The sequence below is a fragment of the Apium graveolens genome, chromosome 2, assembly GCF_009905375.1.
Source record: "Apium graveolens cultivar Ventura chromosome 2, ASM990537v1, whole genome shotgun sequence".
In the NCBI taxonomy this organism is placed as follows: Eukaryota; Viridiplantae; Streptophyta; class Magnoliopsida; order Apiales; family Apiaceae; genus Apium; species Apium graveolens.
Window position 1 is genome coordinate 27,782,073 of NC_133648.1, and position 21,476 is coordinate 27,803,548.

A 21,476-nucleotide genomic window follows, 5' to 3' on the forward strand; every position below is an offset into this window, starting at 1 on the left:
CCACTATTTATGATCCATATGACCTTCTTCTCTTTGCCCTGCACACAATGATGATTAAGTGTGTTTAGCTACCCAAGCAGTGTTGGGTACTTTCTTCTTGTTAACAGAATGTGCAGAACTAGAATTTGACGACTTAGAAAGAATCATGTTCAAGTTTTGCTTTGCAGTTTCCTTCTTGGCTGTAGACTCATTTTATGCCTCTTTGAGATTCATTCTCAGTCTATAACAGCTTATCATTACTTTCATGTTGCAAGGAATGCTATCAAATTTATCACAGAAGGAAAAGGGGTCTTTATCCTTTGCTTCATTGTATTTGCAGGCTCCCACTTTTGGCTCACTAACAGCCTTTTTGCAAAAGTGAGTTAGATGACTTGTAGAGCCACATTTTTGACATTGCTTCTTGGAAGCATCTACAACAAATGCAAAGTTGTTGCTCTTATTCACTCCAATTTTCCCATTCTTATTATTCATTTTCTTTCCTAAATTTTCAGTCTTCATGTCCTGGATTAGCTTATCAAAGACTTGCTTTACCATGGGCTTCTTTTCAGTTTTAGGGGTTGAAGTTATTTTTGTGCATTTCTTCTCGTTGTCTTCATCTGCAAGCTCTTGCTTGATGACCAACTCAACTTCACTGAAATTGACTTCATATACCTTGAACAAAGGTGCATCAACTTTTCTCAGCATAACTGGGACATCTTGATTTGCAATTGTCTTTCCTTTGTCACCTTCATTTTTCTTGTTACTGTTTAAGGCATCATAGTCCAAACCAATAACTATGTTAGCACATGATTTATTCTTCTTATGATATTATCCAACCAATTCAGATGCATTTCTGAATGACTTCAATTTCACTTCATTCTTTTCTAACTTTTCCCTCAACACAACTTCAATTTCACTAGCACACGTCAGCTTGTTCTTCAAATATTCATTTTCTTGCTTGACAGTCTCAAGCTCAACAAGCTGTTGTTCCAAATCTTGCTTCTCAATCTCAAGTTTTTCATTTATCTTTGACAGCCTACTCACTTCCTCAATAGTTTTCACCATGCTCGTGTGGATATGAAACATCTCTATACTCATCTTTTCAATAGTTTCTTTATATTGGCTTGTATTTAAATTAATGGTAGTTAGAGTTGGCATCTCTGATTTTGATGAGGATGATTCTCCTTGCTGAAGAGCCATTAGTGCATAGTTTCCAAATTCTTCATTCTCATCTTCATCATCGATATCATCCCAACTTTTACCTTCTAAAATATAAGCTTTTCCAGAATGTTTCTTCAAGAGAACTTCGTAATTTACCTCCAATTCCAAATAGGCTCTATCTTTCTTCACTTTCTTAGGCTTCCTGCACTCAATAGCAAAGTTACCCAACTCATCACATTTGAAGCACCTTATCTTTGATCTGTCAACAGATCCATTTTTGTAACCACCTTTGCTAGCTGAGTTATACTGAGCTTTTGGTTTCCAATTGTTGCTGTTGGAAGACTGTCTCTTGTTCTCGAAAAACCTTGGCTTCTTGACTCTAATGTTAGAGAATTTCCTAGACAAGTAAGCCATGAATTGGTCCATCTCATCTAGCTCATCCAAGGTGTAGTATTTATCTTCCTCCAGTTCCAAAATAACTTGTTTTTGGGGTCTTTTGTTCTTTTGCTCCATAGCTTGAAAGATTGGAGTCTGTGCATCTTGTTCATCTTCACTTGCTTCACCATCATTGACAACCAATGCACTAGATCCATCAACTATATGTCCTTGGTTTGACCTTAATGACTTTCTTTATAACATTTCAATTTCATATATCTTCAAGATTCCATACAGCACCTCCAATGTCATTCTTCTCAAGTCCCTTCCTTCTCTTATGGCTAATATCTTTTGTTCAAGGTGGTCAGGAAGAGATAGCAAGAACTTTAGGTTTACCTCCTTAGCTTCATAATACTTATCATGAAGTTGTAAGTCATTTATCAATTTGTTAAACCTTTCAAAAACTTCAGTATTTCCTTCTATAGGCTTTGCCATAAAACCCTCATACTGAGACACCAGTATCCTCCTTTGATTTGACCTAACTTCCTTTATTCCCTCACACAGAGTCTCTATTTTCTCCCAGGACTGTTTGGCTGTGTCACAATTGACAATGTTGTTATACATCATATTGTCAAGTGACTCTATGAGAATTAATTGCAAGCCACTATCCAGGGAGATTTTCTCCTTTTCAGTTTCATTGTATTTTGAGGGATCTTTAAAGGCATAATGAGCTGGGATGACCATGTCTCCATCTGTAGATTCCTCAACCCTTTCCATGCGAGTGAAATGACCATTCTTGAGAATCTGGATATATAATGGATTGGTCATCCTTATAAACAACATCATCTTCTTTTTCCATAGTATGTAGTTGGCTCTGTCAAATGTTGGTATCTTGATGCTACTTAACTTCTGTGCACTCATACTTCCAAGATCTTTATCTGTTTTCTTTCAAGTTTTGCTCTGATACCACTTGTTAGATATTAAGTTCAACACAGAGAGGGGGGGAGGTGAATGTGTTTTCTTTATTTTTAGCCTTTTTTAAACTTGTTTGGATATGGTGAACAAAGCAGTTTACAATTTGTAAAGATGTTATGTTATTAGAATGAAAACAAAAACCACAACAAACACAATATTTCAAAACTCATTTAATTTATATTAATTAAGTTTGTCTTGCTACAAATTCTAAGTTCTTTAAAATAAAAGAACTCAGCTTCTTCCTTGAGAGAGTACAAGAAAATTTAGATATGTTTGTTACTCTTAAAAATAAAGGACCAGTGTTTATTTTATAGATTAGTAAACACGGGTTTACACAGGATGCAATAAGATGTACTAAACCCTTTTCTAAGTTATCTCTAATTCATTCTATTTTTGGCTCAGTAAATCCTTGCAAATCTTGTAGGCCCGTGACCTTTCTTTATCAATTAATCTTGGCCCTTGATCTTGCACTCTTCAAGCTGCTTTTGTAGACTTTTCAATCTAAGTGATTAGATCGTTTGTTGATTGATAATCTTGAATCTTTAACTTGTATGCATTCTGTACTTGAGGTTCATATCGAGATCTCCAATTTGTTCTACAGAGAAGTGACATCTCTGTAAGTATAATGGCTATCGAGATCTCTGAGTTCTCTATAAGTGTCTTTGACTTGTCGAGATCTCTGAGTTCTCTGTAAGTGAACTTGGCTTGTCGAGGTCTCCAAATCTCTGCATGTAGAAATGACTTTTCGATATCTCTGCGATCTCTATATGTATTTCGACTTGTTGATATCTCTGAGATCTTTAATGAGAAATTGACTTGTTGATATCTTCAATATTCATATCTTCATTTTGACTTGTGGATATCTCTGAGTTTTCTATATGCAGAAATGACTTGTTGATATCTCTGAGATCTCTATATACATTTTTACTTGTCGATTTCTCTAAGATCTCTAATGATAAATTGACTTATCGATATCTCCAATCTTCACATCTTTATTTGACTTGTCGATATCTCCGAGACTTCTCTATAAGCCATTTTGAACTTCTCGATAAGTCATTATGGAGTTCTCTGAAGACTTCTCTATATGACTTGATCTGTGACTTGTAGATATCTTGACTTAAAACATTTTTAATAAAACAGTTTTATTCAACTACAAGCTTCTTTATCTTTTCTCCGAGGCATGATCTTTGCTTGATCTTCTTCCAGAGTTCTTAGGCTTGAGACTGTTTACAGAAAAATACTCCAGTCTAATCTTTAAACTTTTTACAGACTCAAGTAATACAATACATAATATAGATTTAGACTATCATACAACTAAATCTTAGGGCTGTCAATTTGACTTAGTCTTGTTATTGTATATGCATGTCTTGCACAACAAGGTATCCTCCACTCCCAAAACCAACAACTACGATTCAAAAGTACCACCCCATAAACCCTACCCTTGGGCTATAAATAGCCCAATGAGTAGAGATTTCGGGGTTAATCACTCTCATACACTCATACACACACACAACCACCTTACATTCCTATCTATTTTCATCTTCCCAAAAGCGAGTTTTTACTCTCACACCGGAGGCGCCGCGTGACTAAAACCTTCTTTCCAGTGTTGTTTTACAGAAACCCCACAACAGCTACACCGCAACTGCTACAAGGATCCATGCGCGGTGTCGAAGTAGCAGCCTCGCACCCATGAGTTATCATTTGATTTTTTTACTTCTAATGCAATTTAATTTTTGAGAAGAGTACAGAAAATAATGAAAAAGAATGTAATGACGGCGCTGAACACATATTTCGATAATTAGATTTTGCGAAATGAGTTCTAACGGCATAGTTTGTTATTCGTTTGCCTCTCTTGTAACTTAATGATTGATATTATAATAAAATTATCGAATAATTTTTATTAAAAAAAGAAAAATGTATATATTCTTTTTTGGACAGAAATGTCTATATTCATTAACAAATATAATATAACATTGGTACTAGAAAAGACATAAAAGCAATGTCAAAAAAGAGCTTTAAATAGCCTGCAACAACGCGCACACGACTTAAATGGAAAAAATTCTGCAACTATAATAATTGAAGCGCGTACGGTAAAAAAACAAATCAAGTGGGGCTACTTTCACACTTTCAGCCTTCATCACTCTCTTCTCACACTCTACAACACAAACACTCTCATTTAAACCAACTCTTCTATTTTCATTCCACCTATACACACACCTATCAAATCAACACAAATCTTCACCCTCCTCCTAATCCATTTCACCTATACATACAACCTACACACCTATACATACAGCCTCAACTGTCGCTATCTTCTCCGCCGGCGATTTCATTTCGATCAATGTTTTCATTCTAACATCTTCTAGAAGCTTCTGAAATCTCTATTTCCGATCATGATTCGCGGCACGGTGAGTCCCGAGATCGTCTCCTCCAGCGATGACAATGCCGCCGGCGTTCTAGGTTTCCGATCGATTCGCGATCGCTTCAAACGAAGCTCCACCGACAGAGGTGTAAGTGACCGTAAAACGACGTCGCTGCCGGATCGGCAGTGGCGGCGATCGCAGAACCGGTCGATGCTGCGTAAGTGTTTGTTGTTTCCGTTGAAGTGCCGGTCGTTGTTATATTGTTGTGTTTTGTTTGCGGTTTTCGCGTTTGCGATGGCGTCGATGGTGCTGCAGACGTCGATTATGTCGGTGTTTAGGCAGGGAAATGAGAGAGGGAAAGCGGTGAGAACTGGTTTGAAGTTTGGGAGTTCGTTGGAGTTCGTTCCGTGGCGAACTGAGAAGCGGATTGAACTTGGAGGTGGAATTGAGTGGTTAAGGAAGCAGCCTAGAGTTGTTGTTAGACCTCCTAAGCTTGCGATTGTGAGTTCAATTTATTTCATTTTAGATCGCATTGTTGCATGATTACTAGTTATAGTAGTTGTGATTGAGCTTATGGATATAAATTGCTTATGTATGTATTGATTTGCGTTAATAAGAATCTGATATACTATACCTGGAATTGCGCAGTTGTAACTAGTTAGTTTAGATGTGAATTTGGGGATAGTAAAGAGTGGTATTTTGGTATGATAAGAAGCGAAGTACTGTTTTTAATGATTTGACTAGTGTGGAATAATGTAGTGCCTTTAGCATGACAGCCGGTAAGGTAAATATGGTGTGCCATGGAATGAAAAAATAACTTTTGTCTGGTTTACCATTAGTTTACATACACCAGGTTAAGTGTATTGTCTTTGAAGCTTCAATTTTTTTACTCATGCAATGATAAGTTTTTGTATGTTTAATGATGAAAGATTGAAGACTAAGTAAATATACGTAAAATGTAGTAAACCAGATAAGATTCAAAAAAGAAGTAAAACTACTAATATATGCACGGAATTTTTTGTTTTGTTTATTAACTTTAGTTTTTAAAAATATTAACTTTAATATTCTGACTTATAAGTTAAATTAGCCAAACACTTGTATAACTTATAAGCATTTATCAACTTATCACTTATCAGTCACTTATTCGATTTAAGTCATAAGTTACTTATTTTAAGATTTCCCAAACGGGCTATTATATAGATACAATTAACTTGATACCATTTAAATTTAAACCTTCGTTAATTCTTGGTTTCGATAATATGAATAATATATTTTACTATGCTATTGATGTCATTCGAACTCTAAATCTTTAGTCTTACCTTATAAATTTTTGATATTGTTTTTTATTTAGAGGGAATCGAACCCTTGACCTTTGTTACTTCTGTGTTTGGAAGTTAGTTTTTTGACACAAAAATAGCTTTTTAATGTTTAGATGTTTAGATGTTCTAAAACTTGCTCAGTTACTTCACAGTTTTGTGCATGATAGTTGCAGTGTTTTGAAATTACTTTCGCATAAGATGATGTCTAGCTTTAAAGTGAAGCACAAAAGAAAAGAAATGGATTGAATAAAGTTTCAAGCTACATAACTTTTTGTATAACTAGAAGAGGATATCAAAGCAATATTAAAAGTCTTAAATAGGAAGTGAAAAAATAAGGTCAATCCTGGGCTGTATTATGATCATGTTCGGCAGTAAATAGTAGTACATCCAAGATGTCAATTTTTCCCGCACTCATACATTTACGCCACAGTTTTGCTCCATGGTTTACGTGTTGTGAAATCACTTTAAGGTAAGGTGATATCCAATTTTGGAAATTGGTTTTAGGAACAGAATGTTAAGAAATAGATAGGGTAAAGCATTAAGCTGCATAACTTATTGTATAACTGGAAAGGACGATATTAGATTAAGATCAAGAGTCCTAATAAGAACTGGATAACTGAAGAAACGACATGTTCACATCAATACCTAGCTATAAATTTGATCACAACTTCTCTAAAATTCTATGTAACTGAGACCTAGAGGCTCTGTTTTCAATTGATTTGTAAAGTATATTAATGGATGTCATGTTACAAATATTCTATATGTTAAATCTGTCAATTTTGTACTCTCTTGTACTTTTCTTTTTCTGTTCCCTACGATGTATTTATATACAGAATCAGAGGCATGCATGTGCTTTGGAGGTTATAAAACTTCTGTACCTAATAATGCCTTGGTTTGTTAATTGTAAGATCTTAGGACACATGAAGATTGATTCCTCAACATTGATGCTGTTTACTGTGTTGAAGAACTTGCAAGGACTAGGGTATACGTTGAAGGTGAGGTTCTTGTCATCTTCCGCAATATTACTTGTGTTTTATCCTTTTTCTATCGCAAGTTATGTGCTAATTGCACTCCTAAGATATATTCTCGTCATTTTGTAGTTCAAATACCAGGCCGTGGTAGGACTTCCTTTACTTTTTGGTAATTGTAAATGATGGTGAACGAGGGACCTATACATTTCATTTAATTAGTTTTAAATTTTTATATCATATTATGTCAAGATATCTGTGCACGTCCAACTTTGGTGTCTTTTGGATTCTCAAATGATCCTTTATGTTGCTGTCATGTCAACAAATTTGAGTATGCCATAAGATTTGGTAATAAATTACCCATTTGGATTCCTTGTATTATATTTTCAGTTTTAGACGTAACAAAACAGATCTTATGGACCATATAATAGGGTGCATAAGCGAGGAGTGTGAAATTAGCAGGTAGTGATTGCTCCAGTTTTTTAAACTTGATTAATAAAATAATCTTGTTAATCAAAGTGGCCTTGCATTAAACTCCAAAACTAGTTATGAAAATCTTTGATAATTGTAGCATTGGTTGGTTGCATATAGTTATTTTAAGTGCTTGGTGAATAGTTTGAATATGCATGCCAGGGAGTTTATGTGTTGAGATTCACTGTATAAAATTTCTTTTTACAACGTCAAATTGCATTATTTCAGATATATGCAACTGAGGATGGTGAAGCACGATTTATATGGGATAAGATTGGAGTTCAAGTGTTACTTTTAGATCCTCAAAATCATGGCCGTATTGACTGGACTAGGTATTCATGATCTGTTTTGTGTTGCTTGATCAATGCTATCTAGATTGACAAGCATCTCTTGTTGTTTATAAACATCTTTGCTTTGTTGCTGCAGGTTTGAAGGTATTATTGTAGATTCTCTTGAAGCCAACATTTCAAGGTATGATCTGGTAACCGTATCTGCAAAATCAGTTTATCGTTCTCGTTCTCTTTTTTTGTAGAACATACTAAGAATCATATTTCACCGTAGTGTGCACCGCCCTTGTTAGCACTATATTCTTTAAGATAATTATGATCTTTTTGAAGTAATGACCAATCTGGGAACTTACCAAGTAATTTTCAGTTGCACTCTTAAAGATAAATGTTTGTTCTTAAAGTAATGGTCCATTCAAGTGTGCATGTGATTGAACATTAGCATATAATATAATGCACATGCTCCAAGTTATATTCACAAACCGTGGTAGACTAATAGTTTGGGCCCGAGATCTGAGTTCAAGCTCTAACACATTGTCAATGGAAAGAGATGAGCTGTCGTTGTGTAAGAGACATACATATGAACAAGGGTAAGGTGCACCACCCTTGCTGGCACTATATTCCCCAAGATAATTATGATTTTTTTGAAGTAATAACCGATCTGGGAATTTACCAAGTAATTTTCAGTTACACTCTTAAAGAGTTAAATGTTTGTTCTTAAAGTAAAGGTCCATTCAAGTGTGCATGTGCTTGACCATTAGCATATATCTTTATGCACATGCTCCAAGTTATATATTCACAAACCGTGGTAGATTTAATAGGGCCTGAGATCTGAGTTCAAGCTCTAACACATTGTCAGTGGGAAGAGATGAGCTGTCATTGTGAAAGAGACATACATATGAACATTCCTGTGGTAGTGCCTACTGTTACTCTAACAGCTTGTCATAATGAAGTAACCACTATAGTGACAAACCGCCTACTAAGACCCCCACCCACCCACAGGATAACTGATCAATATCTTTTTTTAGAGCAATGAAATTATAATTGCTTTTCCTTATAGGTGACTTCTAGATCCTTCGTGGTCAGTGTTTAGCATAATAGCTTTCACGCTCTCTTCAAGAGAGAGTAGAGAAGAATTGTCGTTATCTATAATATATGCTATTTGTGTTTAGTTTGATGATTTGTATGCTATGATTTTTGAGTCTTATATTTATGCAGCCTTATGCAGGAGCCCTTTTGCTCTGTGCCACTTATATGGATAATTCAAGATGCAGCTCTTGCAAACCGTCTTTCTGTTTATGAGGACATGGGTTGGGATCATCTTATTTCATACTGGAAGAATACTTTTAGTAGGGCTGATGTAGTTGTGTTTCCAGATTTTTCACTGCCGGTAAATTTGACCCATTTTCTTTGGTTTTGTTATACTCCTGAAATGGATTTGTTTAGTGAGACACTAGCGTACTCATTTGATTCTCAATCATCATGACTTTATGCATCAGATGTTATATAGTGTGCTTGATACCGGAAACTTCTTTGTGATTCCTGGATCACCGATAGATGTGTGGGCAGCAGAAAGTTATAGTAGAACACACTCCAGATCCCAGTTACGCCAGGACAAAGGATATAGTAAAGAAGATATGCTGGTTTTAATTGTTGGAAGTTCATTTTTCTACAAAGAGCTATCATGGGATTATGATGTGTCTATGCATAATATCGGGCCTCTGCTATCTAAATATGCAAGACTTGAAGATAATGGAGCTCAATTTAAGTTTGTATTCTTATGTGGAAATTCCAGTGATGGATATAATGATGCATTACAGGTATAAAACAATTGCCTTGCATGTTTAGGTTTCATTTTCTGCAATTTTATGCAGAAAGAAGATAACATGGTAATCAATACAAAGCACATTGAACTATTGAACAATGGCTTCCTAAATACATTTACCAATCTACTCTGATATTTGAAAGGTTTTCTTTTCCTTTTTAAATGTCGATATTAATTGTGCACTGGGTAGCCAAAACAAGGAAAACTATAAGATATCACCTCCATGTTGGGAATACACATGCATAAACTCTCACTGGGGAAACTGAATCCAATGCCTGAATTAGCTAGTTTAGCTATAAGATACAGTCAAAATATTTTAATACATATACATTTGAATTTCATCTCTTAATGATTAAAATTCGAAAGGTAAACTAACTAATTTCCAAGTAAGTTAAGCTGTATAGCATTTGGCTGAAAAACACACATCATTACTCAGATCCTCTTGCTTGATTCAAGAATAATGACATCTTTAACTGATGATTGGATGTAGGTCATTGCTAGTCATATGGGACTTCGTCCTGGATCCGTCAGGCACTATGGGTTAGATGATGACGTAAATGGTCTTCTATTAATGGTTGATATTGTTATCTATGGTTCATCCCAAGATGAGCAGGGTTTTCCTCCGCTACTCATACGGGCCATGTCATTCGGAATCCCTGTGGTTGCACCTGATTATCCTGTCATCAAAAAATATGTAGGTTTATTAGCTTTTGCAGACCTAGGAGGTCTCTTCATGTTTTATGTAAGCTCTTTCTCATTGAATCAATTTCTTGACATTTTCAGTTAATTGATGGGGTTCATGCAATGATCTTTTCTAAGCATAAGCCCGATGCTATAATGACATCTTTCTCTTTACTAATATCAAAAGGGGAACTGTCTAAGTATGCTCATGCCATTGCTTCCTCTGGAAGGTTGGTTGCTAGGAATATGCTAGCATCAGAATGCACTATTAAATTTGCAAAGCTTTTGGAGAATGTTCTTGCTTTCCCGTCAGATGCTCGTCTGCCTGATCAAGTTTCTGAGCTTAAACAGGGTACATGGGAGTGGGATATGTTTCAAAAGGAAATAGAAGTAAGTGCCGGCGATAGAATCAATCTGGACTTGAAGACCAGCTATACAACAAATTCTGGTGTTCTGTTCAATCTTGAGGAAGAAATGACCAACCTCTTTCCTGCAAAGAATTTTTCTGGGAATGAAACTGATATTATGGGTGACGATGTTTTAAGTCAATTAGATTGGGATATTTTGACAGAAATGGAAAGCTCCGAAGAAGTTCAGAGACTAGAATCAGAGGAGGTAAGATGGTTCGGATAGTATAAAAATTTCTAGGATCCCTTTTTTCTATGTATAAATCTGTATTGATTGCTGTTTAAAACAGTGCTCCTAGAATTTCAAATCCGCTAACTTATTTTACCTTTCCATGTATAAATAGTTGGAGGAAAGATTGGAGAAAGAATATGGTGTATGGGATGAACTGTATCGTAATGTCCGGAAAGCAGAAAAGATAAGCTTCAAAACAAATGAAAGGGATGAGGGTGAGCTAGAAAGAACGGGCCAGCCTGTATGCATTTACGAGATCTATGATGGAGCCGGGGCGTGGCCATCCTTGCACCATGGCTCTTTGTATCGTGGATTAAGTCTTGTGAGTTCCTCTAATTAGTAAAAGATAATATATCTGCATCCTTTTTCTGTGAAGACCACATTTTCTTTCCCTAGCTGGAGCTATTATTTTTTAGTTTTATCCACTGCCACCAATTACGGGATTGAAGTTAATGTTTAAGCATTGTTTTAGATAATGATGATAAGATTTGCAAGTCTTTGGTACAGATATGTATGCACATCTTCATTTCTTTTCTGTTTTCTGTAAATCCAATCTGCCTTTTCGTTATTATGGTTCTAATTTTCTTTAGTTTTCAGTCCACAAGAGCTCGAAGATCGAGATCAGATGACGTGGATGCAGTTAGACGGCTTCCCCTCTTGAATGACACATTTTATCGGGATATCCTTTGTGAGATCGGAGGAATGTTTGCTATTGCCAATAGTGTAGATAACATTCATAAGAGACCTTGGATTGGATATCAGTCATGGCGTGCCTCTGGTAGGAAGGTACGTCTCATGTTGATTGATTCACATTAACTGTAAGTGGACATATTGTCTTGCTTAGTATTATTTAAAAATTCAAGTCCTTAAATCTTTTGCCTGGTGTCATTCATGTATTTGAGCATATATACGAGTGTTGGTGTGTACATGTGCTTTTTCTGGAAAAATCTTATGTCAGTAAATTTTCAGGTCGCCCTAACTTCCAATGCTGAAAAGGCTCTTGAAAACACAATACAAGAGAATCCTAAGGGAGATGTTATATATTTTTGGGCACGAATGGACATAGATGATGGACTTATAGGAAGCAATGCTATGCTTACTTTTTGGTCCATGTGTGACGTCTTTAATGGAGGAAACTGCAGGCAAGTCTTACTAGTTGTCAAGTTAATACCACTATAATGGCTCGAGTTAGTAATACTGTATATAAATTCAACTATCTTTCTTGACTATGAACTGTGATGAAAATGTTTTTCTTTTAACAAAAAGAAAGCTGCAAGGGAGAATGTTTCTTGTTATAGGTACAGAACCAGTCATATCATATTACTTGTCTGTTTAAACAAGTACCGACTTGAAAGATATCGCATCGTTTATATTATATGTATATGTATGTGTGTATGTGTATATATATCTTCTTGGTACTTGTGATTGTAACTTATCTATTTATACCCATTTCTTCCCAACTTTAGTGTTGTAATCTATTTTGGCGATACAAAATATTGATTTATTTACTGTTCAATTTTGTTAGAAATGCCCTTTCTTTTAAAATGTATCTATTATTTTAAGCGATGAACCACAAAACTAATAATCACGACTTTCTTGACCTTAATATAACTTTCACTTTCTATATCATTGCCTTTACACTTCTAGTTGATATTTGATAGAGAGACTTTAAACTAAGAAAGAAAATGCATATGTAACATGAATTATCAATGTGTAATTATGTATTAGGCCCTTTGTTTTTCTACCATTTTGAGGGCATTTTTTAAAGATTTTGGTAGAAGTGCTGCTAATTATAGAAAGAAGATAGTTATTTTGGAACATCTCCGAATGAAAATGAGGATGTTGAATATTGTGCAAGACTAAGTGAGTATTATTATTTTTTTTTTTTGACAAAATGCAAGTTTATTACTCCTTCAAATCATGCAAAATACAGTTCTTAACATTGACTGGAACAGACCTCCAATCAAAAATGCGATCAGGATACATATGAGAGACATGAGCAAGTTCATGAGCCGACATATTCGCAGACCGCCTAATAAAATACAACATAACGTTGTTAAGCTCTTGGATTAAAACTCTACATTCTTCAATGACCTTACCAAGTTTGGAGCGCATAGATGTGGCACTTCGAATCATCTGAACCACGACCAAGCAATCTGATTCGATAATGCTATTGTTCCACATCTCCTTTGTCCAGCTTAAGGCTTCTATGACTACAATTGCTTCAGCCAACAGTGGGTTCATTACCTCATTAAAACATCTGGTTTTTGCTAAAATTAGGTGACCATCGTGGTTTCGAACAATAGCACCTAACCCTGAAGCTCCCTGGTCTTCAAAAATCGCGGCATCAACTGTGATCTTTACTGCATTATGTTGTGGCTTTGCCCAGTGCCACAGTAGATAGCACCATCCCCTATAGAAGGAGGTTGAAGGGGTGCCCCAAGATTCCTATTCTGAGCAACTGTCCACTGTGAAAGATACTCCCAGGCTTTTGCGACAATTTTCATTGAAGTCCATGTTTTTTGACTCCACATCAGATCATTTCTTGCTCTCCATATAGACCAACACAAAGTGATGATTTTTGCACTGGTTTGCTTCGACTGCTCCTTCAGCACGGTAGTGAGCCACTCTGTAAACTCCATTTCAGATTCCGTGTTGATGTTAGGGTTATGAATCTTCCAACACAAGGCTGCTGTCTTACATTGCACTAGTCCATGGAAGATTGTTTCAGCTCCTTCATTGCATACCGGACACATATTATCCACTGGAACGTGCTTTGTTTGCAGCATGGTCTTCGTAGGTAAACAGTAGGAACTAGCTCGCCAGACCAAATTTAGCGCCTTTGGGGGGGGCTTTAATAGTCCATAATTTCTTCCAGAAATCATTGTTAGCAGTGGTATTCCATGCTCCTTTTTGCTCCTGTAACAGCTTGTATGTGCTCTTCACTAAATAGTTCCCCGACGGTTCTAGTTTGCAGCACAAGATGTCTTTCTCTAGCTCCTGTTCCACCCTTGTATTTACAATACATTGCTGATCACGTATATCAAATATATCAGTAATCACCTCCAGGTCCCATTCTTTGGTGCCAGTTTTAAACAATGAGGTCACTGTTTGATTAGCTAGTGATGGTGAAATAGTAGAGACATACGGATTTTCCCAGTTGTTCAGCCACGGTTGGTCGAGGATCTTTATTTCTGTACCTGTACCAATTCTCCATCTTGCTCCTGTAGAAATGACCCTCTTTGCCTCAAGAACACTTCTCCATATAAAGCTAGGACTACTGCCCAACTTAGCCTCCATAAACTCGGTATCTGCATAATACTTAGCTTTGTAGACTCGAGCAACTAAACTATCTGGATTAGTGATCAGACGCCAGCATTGTTTTCCCAACATAGCCTAATTCACATCCCGTAAGCTTTTGAAACCTAAGCCACCTGCATGTTTATGCTTCGACATCCGTTCCCAAGCCATCCAAGTAATCTTAGAATTATTTGTCTGTGATGTATTCCAGAAAAATTTAGACATTAACTTCTCTATGTCTCAAATTAATTCTGTAGGTAGAAGAAACACCATCATTGCATATGTAGGAAGTGCTTGGGCTACCGTCTTGATGAGCGTCTCTTTAGCTGGTCTGGAAACCTTTTTCTCCGTCCAATTCAGAATGCTGGTCTTGACTTTGTCCTTTAAGTAACCAAAAATGACAGACTTATTTCTGCCTAAGATGTTTGGTAAGCCCAGGTATTTAGAGTTACTGTCAGCTTCCGAAATCTGTAACACTTGACAAATCGCCTCTTTATTATACTGTATTACATTTAAGCTGAAGAAAACCGTGGACTTGCCTCTATTTATTCGCTGTCCTGAGGCTTTTTCATAGGTTGCCAGCAACTCCAGTATTCTCCTAGCTTCCCCTGACTCGGCTTTACAATAGAGATAACTGTCATCCGCAAAGAGCATATGACTGATCTGCGGTGCTTTCCTGCAAATTTTGATCCCCTGTAGCCATTTCTTGGATTCATATTGTCGTATAAGAGCTGTTAATCCCTCAGCACATATGATAAAGAGATAAGGAGACAATGGGTCTCCTTGTCTCAGTCCTCTAGTAGGCTTTATCGGACCCATTTCAAATTCCCCATGAATGATACTGTACTCAACCGAAGACACACACTGAAGGATCAAGTATGTCCACCAACTGTCGAATCCCATTTTCAGAAGTATTTCACGCAAGAAATTCCACTCTATGCGATCATACGCTTTGGACATATCTAGCTTAAGAGCCATGTATCCCTCTTTGCCAAATTTCTTCTTTTTCAAGTAATGCATGACTTCAAAGGATATCATAATATTGTCAGATATCAGTCTACCCGGAAGGAATGCACTCTGCGTATCTGAGATTACGGAGTCCAGGACTTTCTTAAGCCTATTTGCAATCACTTTTGTTATAATTTTCATTATAACGTTACATAAAGCTATTGGCCTCAACTCCGTTAAAACTGTAGGACTCTTTGTCTTTGGTATGAGAACAATATTCGTGGCATTAATGTTTTCCCTGAGCTCACCTCTTGCAAAGAAGTCTCTTACCAATTGTACCACTTCAGGACCTACCAGCTTCCAGTTTTTATGAAAGAAAGTCGGGGTCATGCCATCTGGCCCCGGTGCCTTGTCAGGATGCATGTGATGAACAACCTCTTTTACTTCCTCAGCAGTCACCTCATCTAGTAGAATTTGATTTTGCTGCTCTGAAATAGAACGTGATATACAATTTAATACCTCCTCTCCTGAATTCTGCTCTTCCGTGAATAAGTGCTGAAAATAGTCTTGAATCATTTCTTGAAGCCCAGTATTCCACTCGACCCAATTTCCATCATCATTTTTCAAATTCTGAATGTGATTGATTCGCTTTCTTTTAGTACATGATGCATGAAAATATTTTGTATTTTTCTCACCAGCTTGTAACCACAGTTGTTTGGACCTCTGCCTCCAAAAGATTTCTTTTTGATCTAAAGCTAGAAACAGCTGGTTTTTCGCTTCCTCATACTCTGCTATTGACTGAGAATCTCGTTTTCCTCGTAACTGTTTCAATTTCTTTTTACACTCTTTGATCCGTTTGTTGAAGCAGCTAGTGATTTCTTTCCCCCACACCTCAAGACTTTCCGAGCAACTTTTAATTTTCTGCATTACGTTGCTGTTTTCTTCCCCTTCCCAGCATTCTTTAATAATTTGAAAACACATCGGTTCCGTTAACCAAGCGTTTTCGAACCTAAACTGCCGTTTTCTGTTGCCTCTGCTATAAACCTCTGGGACTATTAACAAAGGGCTGTGGTCAGATGGGGAGCCCTCTAAGTTGTATACTTTGGCCAAAGCAAACATATTCAACCACTGAGTGTTAGCTAGAACCCTATCCAACCTGATTTCAGTCCAATGATCAGTATCCCTCCCTCTTTCCCAGGTGAACTGGTGGCCTGTTATGTCTAAATCACGCAGCTCAGTATCTCGGAGACATGCATTAAATCCGTCTATTAAGTTGTTTGGATATGGGGGTCCTCCCTTTTTGTCTGTCTGCGACGTAACATTGTTGAAATCTCCAATGAGGCACCATGGCAGGTTCGCGTCGCGAGATAAATTTCTTAATAGTTCCCACCTTTTATGTCTCTCCGAACGTGCAGGCTCACCATAAATACCAGTCAGTCTCCAGCTTTCAGAACCAGACTTGTTAACTGTGACATCAATATACGAGCGAGAAAAACTTCTGAGTTTTACTTCCTCTGAATTTCTCCAAAACATGGCAATACCTCTACTTCTACCTTGTGGTTCTACTGCACTGAAACCCTCAAACCCCAATTTGTTGCGTAACTCTTCCATTTTTGCGTAACTGCTTATAGTTTCACTAAGAAAGATAAATGTAAGCTTCTCATTACGGGTTATACCTTGAAGGAACCGAATTAGGGGTGTCAAAATCAGACACGACCTGAAACCCGACACGAACCCAACCCGCAAAAGTACGAATTAGGGTTGAGGATTTTGACTTTCGGGTCGGGTTCGGGTTGGGTAAAAATTTACCCGAAAAAATCGGGTCATTTTCGGTTTGACCCGAAATACCCGAAACCGACCTGTTTATTTAAATAATTAATATATATATTATATATGTATATAAATGGTAGGTTATATTTTATGAATCATTTGTAATATTGTGTTTTATTATATTTCTATTTTTAATATTAATTTGGCATAACATTTTAGTTTTGTAATTATGTAAATTAATTTTTTTTAATTTTAATTTTATTAATTTTTTCTAATTTTTGGGTTATTTCGGGTCAAACAGGTCAATTTCGGGTTACTCGGGTACGTACCAGGTCGGGTTCGTGTCATAATTTTTGAACCCGTTTCGGGTCGGGTCGGGTTCGGGTTCGGGTCAGACTAAAAAAAATCAGGTACATCCAACCCGACACGAACCCGACCCAAAACCCGAAATTGCCACCCCTAAACCGAATCTTCCCAGGGAACCCAGACCCTGGCAGTTCCAAGCTAAAGCATTCATAATGAGTGGCGGGTCTGCGTTGCAGCACCCGCCAAAAGCTCGTTTTTTGATTCCGTTGAATTTTCATCTTGACTGTCTGTACTCATGTCATGATCCTGTATCATGGAGATGTTTGTAAACTGGTCTTGGCCCATTCTACGTCTTTTTGGGTCCACGAGTCTCAACTCAGATGTATCCAGCCCATTACTGATTTCTCCTTGATTTAAAATTGACTTTTGAATAATTATCTGATTTGATTCAGTCAGATTATGTCCCCCCAAATTTCCGCCACCTTCGCCTACAGTCTCTCCCTGATATGTCCTGATGCTTTGTAATCCAATCCCTGATGTGATGCTAATCTGTTGAACATGTGCGTCTTTTACGGGACTTTCCTTATCCGCAACTCCACCCGTACTTTCACCGGGATTTCTCGCCTGAGAACAACCTCCATGCCGAAGCCATTTGGCCCCCATAGTATGAGTTTTTCTTCGTGGCTCAGCTCTAAGCCATGGTCCATATGGTTTTTCGATGCTTTCTAGTGAAGTGTCAAAGATCTTGTCACAGAATCTTTCACCATGACCTATGAATCCACAAATGAAACAGAAGGTAGGAATGGCTTCAAACTTGAAATTAACCCAACACCATTCTTTTTCAGATTTCCTCAGCTTCATCCGACGTTTAACCGAAATATTCAGTGGTAAGGAAACTCTAATGCGCAAGTAGTCCCTCCATACTCCCACAAAATTATTAGGGTCTCCTTCAATGAAATCACCAATGTAGTTACCAATGTCTTTCGCAACCCTCTGTGACATGAACCTCGGGCACATCCCGTGCAACTGTACCCATAGATCAGTCTTATTTATCTCCAATGTCCTGGGATTGTCACCTTCCTTCAGTCGCTCCATAACCAAGTGGAAATGTCCAAACGTCCATGGACTACCATCAATGACTTGCTTAATATCAATCTCATGGTAAAATTGAAAAAGAAATCGGTTTGTGTCTACCTGCTTAACATATAATCCTCTACCAGGCCTCCATAGCGATGCCATCTTGTGTTGCATGGCTTGGAAGTCTATGGGAGAATCTGTGAGAAAACGTCCCACCATGCACCATCGTGTATCTATCTCGCTTAACTCATCTGTTGTATTCTCATAACTAAGTTCACCCTGATTTTCTTCCTCAATTTGAATCGTTGCGAAAGCCTCCTCCATCTCTTGTATATATGCTTTTTGTTTTTCCATGACAAAACTACTGCAAATGATTGATCAAGAACAGAAATCTGTAACATAAGAATCGAAGAGATTAGAATCTCACAGAGCCAGACATGTCAGAAGACAAGACTGATTTTTTTTGTTTAACCAATTTTTGGAAATACTCTTAATCCCACAGCGAGGGAGTGCATCCAAGTGAGTGAGTAGTATTATAATTGAGGCAGAAGCGGTGAAACTTACGAGGCTATTATTAGCATGTCTAGTTATGTTCCTCTGGACTATGTTTATATAATATCTAAAAAATTAAATGAAAACCAGATTCCTTGAAGATTCACTATTAACTGTTCAATTACAATTGCTATCAGTGATTATGTGTTCTATCGCTACTGTATTTTATTTCCTTGTCTTGCTTCTTTGAACTTCTTTTTCCAAAATTTTGTAGGAGTCATTTTACCTAGCCTTTCATTTTTTTCCCTGTAAACTACATCTAATGTATGGTTATGCTATTCAGAAATACCATCTTCTAGAATTTTACTATATTGACAGTTAAACGTCAGTTGAGGTAGTGTCAAAATTAATGTTAGAAGAATTCATTTAGGTTTTAAAGTTAGCAAGTCCTTCAGTTCGCTGTAGTTCTGAAGTTTTGTAAATTTTACATGTATAAACTAAATTTCCTACTTGAAATGGAAGGTGAAATAAGCCTCTGTAGTTTTATTAAGAATTCTTAAAACTAGTTTACATATTACAAAGTGATAATTCTATCTGTAGTGTGTATTAAGTTTATTATGTATACAGAACTGCCTTTGATGATGCATTTCGGAGGATGTATGGGTTGCCAAAACATGTTGAAGCCCTTCCACCTATGCCAGAAGATGGTGGGCACTGGTCTGCCTTGCACAGCTGGGTGATGCCTACCCCTTCATTTGTGGAGTTTGTAATGTTTTCCAGGTATGATATTGCAACTGTGCGGTCCGATTTTAATCGTTGGCGTCAGAGGGAGTTATATGGATCATTCATTTTTATTTTATTTTTATTATAAACTGGATTACAGGATGTTTGCTGATTCGCTTGATATATCCAACAAGATTTCTAGCAAAACCAGCCAATGTTTTCTGGGGGTCTCAGTGGTTGAGGTATGTTCATTAACTGTAACTGTTCAAGTGTTGTGATATAAGTTATAAGCAACGGTAAAATATTTTTAACATCATCTTTCTATTCTTTATTTTACGTACCAGAAAAGGCATTGCTACTGCCGTGTATTGGAAATCTTGGTCAATGTTTGGGCTTATCATAGTGGTAGGAAGATGGTGTACATTAATCCAGAAACAGGTTTGTTGGAAGAACAACACCCTGTTGAACAACGAAAACCATTTATGTGGGCAAAGTACTTCGACATCACTCTACTGAAAAGAATGGACGAAGACCTAGCCGAGGCTGCAGATGATGGGGATCATCCAAGCAAGATGTGGTTATGGCCATTAACAGGGGAAGTTTATTGGCAAGGTGTATATGAAAGGGAGAGGGAAGAAAGATATAGATTAAAGATGGACAAGAAAAGAAAAACTAAAGAAAAACTTTTAGAAAGAATGAAATATGGATACAAGCAAAAGTCACTTGGAGGGTAGAGGATTAAACCAAATCTTAATTCCTACTGTTCAGGCATAGTTGTGTACACTTGGGCTGACCTGGCAAGCTGGCTCTTCTTGATGAACAGATTGCTCATTCTTTCTGATGACATTGACACACGTATACTGATCGGATTCCTGACGGTTATATTTCTGAAATCTGTTGTTAACACAATACACGATCTAACTGAACAAAAATGAAGTGAGTCAGCTGGCCGGAACTTGATAGATTATCACATCCTTTATACTACAATTTTTTAAAGCGGCTAGAAAGGATAGAGTTGAAAGATGCACCTTGTTAGTTTTTTTAGTACCAATTTTTGGGTAGATGCGATTAGCACTTAGATTTGTATTCTCTTTCCTGTGTATATTACACAATAATAGAATTATAGATGCAGCTTTTGGTCGACCATCAAACTAAGATCTGGGTCTTTTACATATTCTTTGAAGATTTTTATGCAAAACAAGCATTCAGTTTTAGAAAATCTAGAAGTTCATTTTCAGTTTATATGTTGGTGTGGTAAGCTTTGAAAGAAGTCCGGGGCGGTGTTTTACTTCTCCAGTCCATATTTGGTGTCCTTACTTTTCAGCCCACATCTTTTAAGTGATTCTGTAGATGTGTCATCACATGATATAGGCCAACTGTATTTGGTGTCGGTTTCTCTTTACATCTTCATAGTATAAAAGAATTTAATCTGAGATTTCATTCAGTCAGTCAATACAAACTGAAATATTGAACCAAAATTCTAGATATTATATGATTCGCCTCTCTGTTCTCCTTAGGTCGAAATGCGAAATTTGCAAGATTGAGGAGCATGTGTCTCTATTCATATTTTTGGGTGGCATGCATCTTTCCGATATGTTTTGAGAGATGTCTCACAGATGTGCCTATATAAAACGGGTACTTAACACGTTGCAAAAATAAATTCATGCTTTTTAGTCATATACACATCGCTTGTATGCATAAATACTTTAGAGGCGATATTTGGTCTTCATTTTATCCCATTCCATAGAATGTTGGTCGACACTTCTCTATAATGTTTAGGATTTGTTTTTTCTTCTTGTTCACCATGTCTGCTTAATAGC

At 36.9% G+C, this 21,476-nt stretch overlaps 1 protein-coding gene across 2 annotated transcripts; it reads left to right on the forward strand.

Annotated features, from left to right (window-relative positions):
- Window positions 1–4,621: 4,621 nt before the first annotated feature.
- LOC141707188 (uncharacterized) lies at window positions 4,622–20,875 on the forward strand. 2 transcript variants are annotated; one of them, XM_074510224.1, is made up of 14 exons: window positions 4,622–5,354; window positions 7,081–7,167; window positions 7,840–7,943; window positions 8,038–8,082; window positions 9,114–9,285; window positions 9,395–9,715; window positions 10,211–10,414; window positions 10,504–11,016; window positions 11,153–11,362; window positions 11,638–11,826; window positions 12,010–12,182; window positions 19,561–19,713; window positions 19,817–19,898; window positions 20,001–20,875. In XM_074510224.1, exons 1-14 carry the CDS (start codon window positions 4,884–4,886, stop codon window positions 20,388–20,390), a joined length of 3,114 nt encoding a protein of 1,037 aa, XP_074366325.1. In that variant the 5' UTR covers window positions 4,622–4,883; the 3' UTR covers window positions 20,391–20,875. The 2 variants fall into 2 exon arrangements, with proteins under 2 accessions (XP_074366325.1, XP_074366326.1); XM_074510225.1 differs by having other exon boundaries at window positions 5,225–5,354; window positions 7,088–7,167.
- Window positions 20,876–21,476: the final 601 nt, after the last annotated feature.